Source organism: Tetranychus urticae, chromosome 1 (genome assembly GCF_039701765.1).
Source record: "Tetranychus urticae isolate SD_2017Ah chromosome 1, NJAU_TeUrti_SD_1.0, whole genome shotgun sequence".
Lineage (NCBI taxonomy): Eukaryota > Metazoa > Arthropoda > Arachnida > Trombidiformes > Tetranychidae > Tetranychus > Tetranychus urticae.
This window is the reverse complement of record NC_142958.1, coordinates 14882136-14896213: the sequence shown is the minus strand read 5'-3', so window position 1 is coordinate 14896213 and position 14078 is coordinate 14882136. Positions and strand designations below refer to the sequence as shown.

Below are 14078 nucleotides of genomic sequence, written 5' to 3'. Positions count from 1 at the left end.
TGATGGTAAACACGAGCAAAGTTGAGAAAAAAAAGTTAAATTGCTTCCAAGCTTCCATTCTGTTCACTGATTACAGGCGAAAGTGCTTTTTTAGGTCCCAATTAATCAAACCAAAAGCTTTTTTACCTCTACTCATCTCTCATCTTCACATAATTTTCACTTCATCTTCTGTGTGCTCTCTCAGTTTATTTCATTGCTCATTATCCAAGATTATTTAGCAGTCTGGGCCAAGTTTAAAAGATGCTGATCAAAGTTCGACCAAAAAACGATAAACTGTAAAAAAATTAAATCAGAAGGAAAGATTAGAAAGTATTTTCGGGAAAAGTTGCGGTAAAAAATGTTAAAATATTACTTAAACTTACATTAATAGTATAATTCACAAATTTCAATCAAATTCAAACTATTTTCCCAAATGTCCTCCCCCTCATCATCATTCGTCTTTCTCTGTACCTTTCTACGTAAACAAGAAAAAAACACTTTTCATCTTTCGTTTGCTCACTTGTTTCATCAACATCATTTTAATATTCGTCTTTCTCTTCTTGGAACGATTCCTTATTTACAACCAATTCCCACTCATGTCAATAAATAGACATGGGAAGAAGTTCAAATGATCTTAAAATAATCTTCATCGAATCTGAAACAGCTTCTCTAGCTATCCCTCAGTTTACACCCCTGAAGAATCTCCCTGATTCCATTTTCATCAGCATCTTTGTTCACCATTTCAACGTAACATGGTAAAGAGAAAAATTAAAGAGAAGATTGAGTTGAGAAATTTCATCTACTGAATTGGATGCTGTGACATACATTACATCATTGCGCCAAACTTTGCCACTTTCAATGCAACTGGAAACAAATCCCCCTACACCTTATCCGCCATCTCCAACTTATATCCTTATATCCATGTATCCAAAGACTCGTTACCTCTTCTTTATCCTTCCCACCCTCACTTCCAAAATATGAGCCACCGTTTGTACGCACTTTCCATGTAAAAATTAGAATACTTATTGCCAGCCTTAAGATGAAATCATCACTTATTTTGAACTCTTGAAGATAAGTTTCATCTTTCTTATCATCATTTTTCTTTCTATCTTTCTCGAAGCTCAGTCGTTTCCATTTTTCGCCAGGATCTTTTTCACTCGTTCTCTATTAAACTTCGTTCCTCTGTCGTGAAATCATCATCTTTGTTATTCAATCTTTGAATTGGATTATATATTACAATAGTTCATCATGTCTTCAATCCTCGCCAACGGACCTGGTCTTTCTTCAGGAAAAGCCGGTGAACCTTGTAAATTCACTATCCTTTCCCCTCCTGGTTCATCTAAATTCAATCCTGCATCTTGTTCTGTTGCTTTTGAGGGTCCCTCCAAGCCAGAAATAAAATTTGTGACAAACAAAGATGGAACCGTTGAGTGTACCTGGACTCCAAAGCTACCAGGAAATTATAAGATTTATGTTCGTTATGAGGATAAAGAGATTGCAGGATCACCTTTCCTCTGTAAAATTACTGGCGGTGAAGAGTTGGCTAAGCAACAAGTTGGTAAGATAAAGTGTTCCGGCGCTGCTCTGAAAGAGGGTAAAACCCATGTTACCAACGAGATTGTAGTAGACACAAAGGAATCAGGAATCATTGGTGGACTCAATGTTTCCATGGAGGGTCCTGCTAAACCGGAAATCAATTTTAAAAACACTTCAGGTGGTATACTGATTCTCCAATACAAACCAACCCAACCCGGTAACTACAAGCTTCACCTCAAGTTCCAAGAGATTCATGTTCCCGGTTCTCCGTTCCAAATTAAAGTTACCTAAAGATAACAAAATGAAACATAAAAATGAAATTAAAATATAACTTACAATGAGCAAAAAGAAGGAGAAGAAGAATTGAACAATCACAAAATTAACAAACTAAAAAGATTGAAACCAGAGCAAAAAGGATACAAACCAAAATATAAAAACTAATATGGAGTTAAAGATGAAAGATTAAGATGGTGACTTCAGCGATCAAACTAAATTATTAATCTTAAACCATTTTAACTGTTGCCGATGCAAAAAGGAGTCTAAAAATAACACTGAAAAAAGCGATGACCGAAAAGTTTATTCTTATCAACTTAACTCTTACCATTCTTTTCCCTCCTTTTCCTTTTTCTTCCATCCAATCACTTGATTTCTCCACTGTTTATGCCTTTTCTCTTCGTTCCTTGTTACTGTTACAATGTTAAACTAAAAATGTTTTAAAATTAATTGCTAAAATGTTCATTTTTATTTCAATTGTAATCGGACTGTCAACAGTTTCTTTCAAAAATACTGCCATTAACTGCGTTTCAAGACAAAACTGTTGAAGTAACCATAAAAAATTGAAATCACTGTTTGCTCTTGGATTTATTCACAATGCTCGAGATGGAAAATTGACTCATCTTACTTCTCAATTAATCAGTTATTAAAATTGAGCCAATTACTGGATACCAATAAGTTGAAACAAATGTTATTTGCTTCATCTTTAATCATGTAAGTATGCTTGGTTTGATAAAGTATGGTTAGAATGGATCAAAATTATCGATGCTATGGATTGAGTTCATTAATTAGCCTTAAAATCATTACGGGTAACAATTATACACTGTAAAGACACACAGAAAGAAACCGAAACTCCTATTTAATTAGTCTATGTATAACATTAATGGTGATTAATAGGTAGTTTGTAGGTAAACGAAGGTCAAAGGTAAGAAAAGCAAATAAATAAATTAATAGGAAGTTTAACCAATATTCCTTTATTTAATTTGCAAAGAGAATGATAATGATGATTACTAGGATGATGGTGATAGAGAGAAAGGAAGAGTACATTTAATACAGGGATAAAAAGGGATAGGTCATCACTTGCCTCCCACCATCATCTTTATTTTTAATCCTCAAAGAATGAGAAGACTGAAAGTATCTTTACCTGTTACCGGTTTACAAGGTTAAATGGAAAAGGTAAATCCGGTTGACTTTCAATTAAGACTTTTCCATTTTTCGTACATAATTTTACTTTCAACTTGATGATAGTTGCTTTGCTTACCTTTTACCTAATCCTTGTTATTTTTCCTTTGGTATTAAACAAACAGAAGAAGCAAACATTAAAGAAGCAAACATTAACCAGGAAAAGACCAGTTGACACAAAACCCAAAACCCTTTAACAATAGGCATTCATTTGGAGATAATTTTTCGGTCTTATTTGGCTTTTGCTTTGCCTTTCCAGTCGCCATGTAACTGTAGTTCAATTTTGGTTTCCAACTGAACCTGCAAAATAAAGGTTACGGTTATTAGGGTTTATTAATCATAAATGAAAGTGCATTGGCCGAAATTTAATCAAATAATGCAACATTAAATCAAAAATATTGAAAAATAATGATGAGAAACGGAAATGGCGATCATTATCATCAAGTAAATCATGATCAAAAGAGTGACTTATTCAACTTATAACTCAAAATTTTGTTAATTTGAGAGTCCTTTTCCAGCCTCAACAAAATCAAGTTAACAGTTGAAAATTTGATTGTATTTTATTGATCAATTATGAGGTAAAAAAAAACAATAATCATTATGTATTAAATAGTACCAGTACAAATGTACCTTTACAAATGACGGAGCAAAATTTTATTGAATTGTTTCTTTTTTGCTTTCTTGGTTTAAATTTTAGGTAGTCTTACCTGGTGATTCCAACTGTGATTGCTCTCTAATCAATGGTGAATGATATGTTGATTGTTGTCAGGTTTAATGGTTTCTTTCTTTCTCTTTTTCTTTCTTATTCAATTGATTTATTCAAATGGTTTACAGGATGATGATTAACAGCTTGAAGTAACCTTTCAACTTGCTCTGGTTGCTGATAAAGTTAACTTTATTAAAGATGGAAATGATCAATTTCAGTAGTCACAAGTTTGTAGTGTTGATTTCATTTATTATTAATTAATCACAGCTTGATATTATCCATTGATGTATCATCGATGATTTCCCTCTTTTCTTGGTAACTCCTCTTATCTAATAACTATAGTTGAATTGATGGTAAATTCAAGTGAATTATAATTTTACAATTGAAACATTTTCTCGCTCAAATAATTGATGAAAATGCAAATCAATAGAGCAAGAAAACACCAAGAAAAATCAGCTAAAATGCCGAAAATTTTTTCACTAGACTCATAATTTTGACTTACCTTGTTGGTATCAAGAGTCGGTTTCCATTTCAATTGAACAAACCATTGAAGATCACTTTGACTTTTCCGTAATTTTTGAGGTTGAAAAGTAGGTCAAAATGTTGTCTTAAGTCGCACAAACCTATTAGAATCTCATGACTAAATCAAACAATTAACAATGTAAGAAATGGTCACAATAACAATCTAAATATTTTTAACCCTTCAAAACGTCTATTTTTCCAGTCGTTTATTTTTTGTCTCCTAGATGGCATTGTTATCTCTATCTTTTCACAGTTTTGGCGGTCTCGAAAGGTCCAGCTATTGCTATGTTTATATGTGAAATTATTATAATTACCTGGTGACAAATTTTAATTAAGTTGTATTTCTTTTACAGGACGACAGTACAGTTTTCTAGTTAAAGAGTAAATCCTCAATTTTTGGTGTTCAAACGCTTAATCTGTTAGCTTGGTTATTTATTGCTTGTGTGATTTCACCCTTTTGTTTTGGTAATCCGTTGTTACAATCCCATAGTATTCAATGGTAGTTGTTGTCAATGAATTTTTGCTCATTCGCTAATGAGACTTTGTCAATTGGTGATCCTTGATTGTCAAAAAGATAAGGAAAGAGGCAAACTTGTCTTTGTTGTATTGATCCATCATTATCAAACCTTTTATAATACCCAAGATGACCAGTTTAACGCATTTAACTTTATTAAAGTTAGAGGAAGCTGAAAAACTCAATTACAACCTATTTTTTGTCAAATTTCACCTCAACATGGATATAAGCTTTCCTTTGATTTTTTATTGTTTGGTAATTATTCCCCGAGAAATGTTGTTAATCTGTTAAACTTGAAAGCGAAAACTCAATCTTTTTACAAGATGAATAATCTTATGCTTTTTTTATTCTTTGTCAAGGTTAAAGAAGAAGGTTCAAATTGCCGGCAAGGTCATGTTAAATGTCAAGAGGTCCGTATCTAACCACATGGGAATTTGTGGATGGCTTAGCGAATGTTTCAAAGGCTTGCGAGAATGCTGATTAGGGACAAAGTAATTGTTACCTTTGAATGAATTGGATTTGCGTCCTTTTGTAATGGTAACCCTTTTTTGACGTTGATTGCCTGGTCAGATCTTTAAGTATCTCATCCAATTAAATTGCAACAATTTAACTGATTAGTTGAGCTAGTTCTCAATTTTCAAATTTTATTAAATATTGTTTTTTTTGTTGTTGTTAGATTTACTGGCCGTGGCGATACAAACTGAAGCTACAATGTGCTATAGAAATTTTGGAAAATGTTACCTGTGAAGAATAATTACTAGGTTTTCGGTGAGATTAGGTTACTCTATTAGCAATGTTTAGCTCTTTTGATTGATTACTATCCGTTCTTTACCAACTAATGTATTTTTTCTTCCTCATTCACTTCCCAGGTAAATCTATGATAAGACGATAATGTTTGGTTCCATCCCATTGAATGGAAATGATGAAATGGTTACGATATTAAAACCTTGGCAACATTTACCACTTTTGTTTGCAAACAACCTGCTTCACTGAAATCTAATCAAACTCAATCAATACAGCTAATTGGATTCACCTTTTAATAGTAATCAGGATCAATTAATATCATCCTGGATGTGCATCAAGAAACAAAGGAAGTTTAGCTTTTTTTTCTGCATCCAAACTAAAGTCAATTTGTATATTTACTCCACCATTTTCATTTCAAGGTAATCATCATCATGCTCTATCATCACCAAAAGTTAACTTTACATTACTTTTTTTTGCCTTAGAATTGAGGGCGGAAAAAATATCCAATAGGGAGGATAAAGATGATGGCGAAAGCATAAATGAACAAGCAAGGAGGATAAGTTAAAAGGTGAAGGGAAGAGAACGGAAGTTGTGAAGTAAGACGATACTTTAACTTTTACTTCCCTTTGAAAGTATTTTTTTCTTCATCTTTTTCTTCCCTTTTTATCAATGAATCATGCATAGGCACTAGGCTCGTGTCTCAACGCGTCACATCACTTGACCTCGACCCGTAAAGATCTCATAAACCTACTGCACTGTGTAAAGTTTTCACTCTACAATTGACAAATTTCGTCTTCATTTACTTCATCTTCTTCTTCTTCTTCCTCCTCCTCAACATCATCACACCCTCTCCTTCGTACATTTAACTAGATACACACGCGAAAAGAGAAAGGAAGTAAGGATATAAAAGTGTATATGGAAATTATAATTGTAAGTAACAGACAAGATGACTTTCAAACATAATCTTTCTTTTCATCCATTTTACTAATAATATAATCAACTTTTACTATCTCAACAGGCATTCCTGTTATAACCAGTGTTCCAAGAGCCAGATGATTTTGGGTGACCCTAAAGGAAACTTTTTGTCCCATTCGTATGACCCCAACACGATCCAATGAACAGTTACAGTCAGTTAATAAACAGGAACCTTTCCTTTATTTTGCCCAAAAAGCATCACTGATTCAACTTTGAATCCAGTTGTTGTTTTTTTTCTTCCTTTTCTTCTTGGCCTGCAAAAACAAAGAACTGATTGTCCAATTGTAAGTGTCACCTCATCTCGTCTACAATACAGACATCATAATGTTATTACATGCTTCCTATACTTTTTGATGCGTCTTAATTTTATTTAATGATCCATACCTTTTTTTTCACACAAACCAAAATCATCAAAACAAAGCGACAAATATTAACTAACCTTGAAAAACTATCAAAAACAATTGTCAAATTGATTCACCCATAAATTTCATTTAAAATATGAAAACAGTTGATCCAATCAATTTACCATTGAATCACTTGAAAGTTTTCCTTTCCATTTTGTTAGTCAATTGTCAACTTTGATTGCCTCAAAATTTAATAGATGGCACCAATGGCGTTGAATTAAATTAATTTTAATTTTTCTTGTTTTCTTTTGCTTTTTTTGTGTTTCTAGATTGTCGTACTCAAATTAACAATCATTCAACTGTAAAGCTGATTAATGTTAATTTTGTTTGCAACCAAGTGTGATAAAGTTAACACCCATCTTTACTTATTTCAATATTTTTTCGTATTACTTATTAATTGTGAAACGGTTTTCCATTTTCTTCACAATTTAATTCCCTCTAAATTGCTATTTACCTTGTTGTTTTTTATAATCATAATTGAGCTTCATCAGTTTCCAATGCCTAATGGATAGCATCAGAAAGCATTGTTAGACAAAAAAACAAGAAATTGACCTTCCAACAGTTGATAACATGATTATTGAAGTGACAATATTGTTTTAAATATTTGATTGTTCACAATCACAGTCAATATTTCATGCCAAATAATCAATCTAATCACCATTTTACATAATTTAGCTCACATTGAGTGCAAAAAAATCAAACAGTCAACCGAACGAAGGAAACCCCAATAAATTTAATTTACTCAACTCTTTCAGAGTAATGACTCGGTCCATCTCAAGGCTGATTGTCATTACCAACCGCAATTACCATTCCCCATCTCAAAACAAAAACTTGACACTAACACAAGACGATTAAATATTCATATTAATCATTTTGTCAAACTTGACTGTATCACAATGTTTATCAAATTGTTGAAAAGTTGAACACGAAATTTGATCGTTTCATTTTATCAAACAATCAAAACAATCAACGTTCAACAAGACGCAAAAAGGCTCTAAAAAATAGCTAAATAGTGAAAAATTTGCATCGATTAGATCTTGATTTAATTATTTAATTTCTTTCACCAAAATAATGACCAAAATTTAAAGCTAAACGAGATAAATGTGATTCTTGTTAACCTAAACAATATTAAGTTAGCCACGCGCTCAACACTAATTCATCTTCCTTGCCTCCTCTCCTCATCAACATCTGTATCAGCATCTTGTTTCCTCTCCACTATCACCATCATCCTCATCTCTCTATTCATACCAATTTGCCCTTTTATTTTTGACTCCCTGACTTACACTCATTTTCTTCTTCTTTTTTCTTCTTTCAGATGACAATCATGGCGATGATGATGATGAAAATGATGTACTTTTTCAGAGGCTTTTCCCTTGCTTCAACAACACTGGAATCAATATACAGAAAAAGGATGATCAAGATGATGATGAAAGACAACATTTGGCAGACTTGAAGTATATTCCAAGTGAATGTATCTTAAGACACCTTAAGAAAAACATTGGCTCTTCTACTTTTCTCCTTCTCTCTTTCCTCCTCTTCTTCCATCTCTCCCTCTACACTAATGTTTCGGATGGTTTCACCGTCTTAATCTAACCTCATGTCTCCATTTGCTTGACTTTTCCTTCTTATTCTTATTCTTCTTTTTCTTCTTCTTCTTCTTCTTGTTTTCGCATTTTCTTATATTTTTTCACTCAGGTATTGTATATACTTTACTCAAGTGACATGGCTTCAAGATGTTGATCTTTTGCGGGTCTAACCTTTTTTTCTGCATGTACTTTAAGTCCAACCCTTTAGTAGTTCAACACTTTACTGTAGCACCTTTTTTTGGTTCAACTTTTTTTTCCCCGAATCACCTTTTCAATATTTGCAGTAACACAGCCAGTCATAAAAAACAACAAACCCTTCTCAACATTATAACGGATTTTCATAAACAATGTCAACTATTGCAGGGGAAAATAGTGACAAAAAACACCTCACAAGTTAATGGCACAGTAATGATAGATAAATCAACAGATAAACAAAATGCAAATGAAAATATTGACCATAAATGCATTGATCAACTGAATCAGGCCTTTTGCCAGTTAACCATTTAAATGCATTTTTTGCCACCTCTACATTGAGCGTTAATTTTTCCTGATCTAATCTTTTTTTTTTTGTATTCCTTTTTTTTGCAGGATAAAGCAATGGATTCAATAGAGGCAAAGATTCAATTGACAATTTAAATCTACTTGCAAACCGATATTATTCAATTTGATCTTTGTTGATAAACTGTGATTCGTGATTTGAAACTTGTAATTAACAAATAGACTTTTTTTTATTGTAAGTATTGCATGAGTGTTTCAAGCACAAAAAAAAGAAGCGTAAACCCATTTTTTTGCTATTATCTTCTCCTTTTTTATTATGTATTTCGTTGGTTCTTTCGCTGATTCTTGACTGAATCCCAAATTGTGTGACCTGAACCGAAACGACCAAGGGCCCGACCAGTTTACTCATCATCCTTAACGCCACCACTTCCATCATCATCATTATCATTATCAATTCCCGGGCATTTTAATCAATTCCTTGGCAATGGGTACATTAATTATTTTCAATACCCGATTACACATTAATCACAACACTAATAAAAGAACAATTAAAGAGGAAGAAAAGAGCCCAAAAAAAAGGAAAGGAAAGAAAGACAATCATCATTATCATCAACAGTAACCAAAAGAAATTGTTCCAATGTAATGAAGATTATTTACTTTTTTGCTTCAACATCGCAAGTTGTGTTGATGTTTGCACGGTTTTACACAATTGCTATGCAACCAAAATCTCTCTCTTCTCTTTCTTTTATTATATTCATTCATTTATATTCTTTTTTGTCTTCTTCTTCTTCTTCTTTTTTCTCTTCTCCTCATCATCTTTTAGGTAACCTCTCAATACAAAACGCTTGAGTTGACACAGTCTCAAAGATGACACTGAAACTACCTGGTATCATCTCTCTACCTTTATGCCTTTCTCTCTCTCTTTATCAAGTTAACCGAATCATTCCTATCATTATATCATATATATTGCCATGGTTCAATATCCAAATGACCTGTAGTGACCTTCAACTTGAAAAGCCTCTCGTTAAATCGGACAAAAAAATGGATAAAGTAAAGGCAAAAAGAAGCTAACAAAACACAATATAAAAAAAAAGTAATATTAATGTTTGATTTAGTCATGAAAACCTAGTGACTTGCTTATGCACTTACCTAACCTCCTTATCCTTGTTTAATAACACTAATACATATCATAATGTTGAAAATCACTAATAATAACAAACCCCATTAAATGAAACACACCCTCACCCACCCACTCAGAATAGTGATATTATATAACAACAGAAAAAGTTTATCTTTTCATCTTTTTCTTCATCTTCTTCCCATTTTCCATCCTTAACCATCTTATCCCAAGTTTCCTTCCCTTTCCTCATTTCATTTTCATCTTACACTCTTTACCTTTGCACAAACCTGTCAACTTGACAAGATATCAATCCATATTGAGGTAAAAGGTAAAATTTAATTGAGAACAAAATGTTAGCAAAAAAAAATGCCAACAAAATACTATTCAGTTGTAACAAGGTTGTACTACTCTTGATCATTTTTAGGTCACTTTTGACCTTGTTTTACCTTGATGTCGAGCGATTCCCATAACTCATATTTTCATTGATATTTTGCAGCTTTTTGCGTTTCCATTTAGCTAATTAATTCTGTAACATGATCAAGCAAATTTCAATCTTTCATAACAAATGAAGTGCCAGAGAAAATTTGAAGAAAAAAAATTCTTACAATCAAAGGTAACATTTTTGTGTTGCAACACAAAAATGTTACCTTTTCATAATATTGAATGACTGAAAAAAACACACTTGGACCCAGAAGATGGAGAAGAAAGGAAAGGAAGGAAAGAAGAAGGAAAATGAGGATAAGATGAGAATTTTGAAGAAGAAAGGTGATAATAAAGAGAACTGATGATATTCCATGATTTTCAATATTTTACCTTTTATTATTTTGTAAAGAATTCGTTTTATTATTATCATCAGTTTCTTGCTTCCTTCCTTTTCTTCCTTTCTCCGTCTTTTTACCTTTCTTTTTTTCTCTCTTACCTTTCCTCTTCATCCTTATCCTCATCATCTCTTCATCATCCTAAACCATATTAGTTACATTTAAAAGTCCAAAATTGATCTTGTGCGGTCCCTTAAACTATACCTTTAACTTTCTTACCTTTCCTTTATTACATTGTTTATCATGAGTGTTTAACTTACAAATCAATTTGAAACTTTGCCTTTTCTCTCTTTTCATTTTCTACTTGTTTTTGTGTTCCTTTTTTTTGTATATGTGTTTCAAATCATCTTCAATGAAACCCTAAAAATTATAACTCTGGTTATGCTTTAATCACTGGGATTCCTAGAGTCAGCTGTCATCATTATCAACTACTAAATACTAATAACATAATAATGATACCAACAACAGTAACCAAAGCATATCGACCTATTTTGATTTTTCTACTAATAACTTTATTTTCCTTTTCTTTTTGCAGGTAAAACATTGATTTATTGGTCAACATTGGGAAAACATTGGATTACCATTGCAAATGTAATAACGGAAGCTAATCTTTTTAATGGCAATCGATACCAATGGTCAGCTTAAAGGGGAGACAGTTGACAGTCAATTTGGATCGAGTCCAAGGAGCCAGTTTTTCGGTGAAAGTGGATCAACGCAAAAAGATGCACATAAATGGAGAGAAATGTGATGAAAAGCAGACTAATATGTATTAGAAAGAGCAAAGACTTTGACAGAAAAGTTAACCAAAAATGAGGTTTGCCTGTTAACTGAATTGTTTCATAAATGGCCGGAAACCGAGTTGAATTTATTGCAAAAATGATGAAGATGAAGTGAACGAGAGGAAAAAAAGGGAAAACTAAAAGACTTACAATGCTATGATAATGTTTTCATATGTTGCTAAAGCTCAATCACCTCACTTCGAGGTCGCCCGGTCAGAAGGTTTATTTTTGGATTTACCATCCTAATCATCCTCCTAATCATCATCTTAATCATCATCTTAATAATCTCCAAATCATTATCATCGTTGACAGTTTTTCAATGTTAATTTTCACTCCAACCGGACAACTCTTCAACTCTTATATTCAACTTTCCAATTGACAGTTACAACCTTTTCTTGTTGACTTAACTCAATCACTTTTAATTTACCTTTATTTTCCTTGTTGATTCCGATTAATCATTCATCTCTATTTGCTCATTTAATTGTAAAACAATTAACATTTGTTTGTACCTGTTATTGACTAATATATTAATCATCTTTTGTGTGCATACAAAAAACAGGTAAACATCAACATTGACATAAAACAACATAACAAGCAAATCTGAAAACAAAGTGAACAACTCAATGGGCCAAGCAAATTTATTACAGTTATCAATTGTAATAATCGATTAATCATATTAAAAACATTGAAGGTTAACTTAATTGTTTACATTGGCTAGTCTAATAATACAATGAAAGAGTGAAAATCAAGACAAAAAAAGAAGGTGAATAAACATGATTAACGGGTTTGTCATATAAACATTACAATGTCAATAGCAAATTATTGTAAGAAAAAAATAAATCAAGCCGCTTCCATTATAATGAACTTTAATCAAGTTGATCGACTTTACAGATTACATTTCGATTAATCAAACTGTTTACAAATCAATAGATTGTGGCCGATTGTAAAGATTATCATTTCAACGGTAAATTCAACGCCCTTTGGGTAGGTCATCATCATGATCAATGTTTCAATATTTTATGTCTTCCCTTTTCCTCCAACCCAATCCATAATTTGTGTTTTTTATATTCAAAATTAGATGTAAACCCAAAAAGTCAGCTTTGGTTTAACGTTTATTTTTTAATTTACAGTAAATTTCAATCTAATCTTCAACCTACAAGTGTTTAATGATGAAATATTGCCGTTAATTGTTGAACATTTTGCTATCATTTTACAATTACTTTTCACCTCTTTGCCTTTTCATTGTTAGTGAAGCATTTTGTTTCAAGTTTTTACATTTTTGTTTTGCATTCATTGTTGTCAATGGAAACTTTACCTTTGACTGTTTGATTAATTGTCATTTATGCGAGTTGGTTGAGTTAGTGACTGAAGTAGAAATGAAATAATAATAATAATAAATATTGTATTTTATTGGATTTCCAGGTTGAATGAGCATTGAATTAGCTTTTTATTTATAACTTTGGTTTTGACAATCTTTTTTTTTCTTCTTCATCCATTGCGTTGTTCAGTTTTTCATCTTTCCTCCTCTTTTCACTGTTTTTGTTGCTCTACCTTGCTTTTGTGTGTTCAATTGAAAGACGAATGGTGTGTAAATTGTTACTGTTATATGTTTTATTGTGTGATAACTGATACTAGTTAAAGTTGATTATTGATTGTCCTTCAAACTGGATGCTGTTGGACAAGCTGGTTAACAGACGCTTTTGTTTGCCCAATAAATGGATCAAGACAACAACAGTCAGTAACAATTGAGACGCGGTAAAGAGGCTCAAGTTGAAACGTTAAGACGAGGGCCAGAAAAGATGATGGCCAGAAGAGATGATCAGAAGAAGATGAAGAGATGAAAATGGAAAGTTATGAAGGAAAAAGAAAAGATTTTCTCTGGAAGAAGGCGAAACAAATCATCAAAATACCGATGCAAACATTTATACCTAACAGTTAAGGAAGAGATGAAAAGGGGAAAAGGGACGCTTCGGAAATTGAGTTGAAAGAAGATGAGAGTGATGAGGATGAGGATGAGGTTGAGGATGATGGTGAAGGTGAAGGAAAGAGATTTACACAGGAAGAAGTTCGAGTTTGCTAGAGAAACATTGGACCGTGATTTGTGACTTTAACGTTACTTCTGAGGCTCTTTTTTATTTCAAATGAAAGGCAACATTTTTCAACCTCTCAAGGAAGATGAAGGTGAAGATAGAGAGAGAGAGGAAGGAAGAAGAGGAACCACAAAGAGTGAGACATGAAAAGAGAGATGAAAAGATGAAAAAAAAGGTGAACAAGCTAAATTGATTATTGAAAGTTAACTGTTTGGCTTCACATTTTCACTTGATTAGTGATTGTTATTGTATACTTAACCATTCACATTGGGCACTTAATCAATGTTTAGAAGCAAAAAAAGACCTTTTTTCTGTCAAAATACAATTAATCGTTAATTATGTATCCGTATTG

The 14078-nt window shown here is 32.4% G+C and overlaps 1 protein-coding gene and 2 long non-coding RNA genes across 6 annotated transcripts; 2 read left to right on the top strand and 1 right to left on the bottom strand.

Moving 5' to 3' along the window:
• The first annotated feature begins 449 nt into the window (after positions 1-449).
• On the top strand, positions 450-2238 carry LOC107367759 (filamin-A). The gene has a single exon (XM_015935513.3). It carries the CDS (start codon positions 1228-1230, stop codon positions 1804-1806), a length of 579 nt encoding a protein of 192 aa, XP_015790999.1. The 5' UTR covers positions 450-1227; the 3' UTR covers positions 1807-2238.
• Positions 2239-2739: 501 nt separating this feature from the next.
• Positions 2740-4399, bottom strand: LOC107367760 (uncharacterized). Its single transcript, XR_001569975.3, has 3 exons — positions 4179-4399; positions 3678-4012; positions 2740-3270 (listed from the first exon to the last, which is right to left on the bottom strand). It is a non-coding gene; the product is annotated as an uncharacterized LOC107367760 (long non-coding RNA).
• A 53-nt stretch (positions 4400-4452) lies between these two features.
• LOC107367770 (uncharacterized) lies at positions 4453-12788 on the top strand. 4 transcript variants are annotated; one of them, XR_016200129.1, is made up of 13 exons: positions 4623-4967; positions 5072-5290; positions 5389-5480; positions 5582-5875; positions 5939-6024; positions 6327-6386; positions 6475-6715; positions 7105-7182; positions 8151-8289; positions 9010-9154; positions 9309-9558; positions 9743-10012; positions 11393-12788. It is a non-coding gene; the product is annotated as an uncharacterized LOC107367770 (long non-coding RNA). The 4 variants fall into 4 exon arrangements; XR_001569979.3 differs by lacking the exon at positions 7105-7182 and having other exon boundaries at positions 4453-4967; positions 5072-5249; positions 5939-6052; XR_001569986.3 differs by lacking the exon at positions 7105-7182 and having other exon boundaries at positions 4466-4967; positions 5072-5249.
• The last annotated feature ends 1290 nt before the right edge of the window (positions 12789-14078 follow it).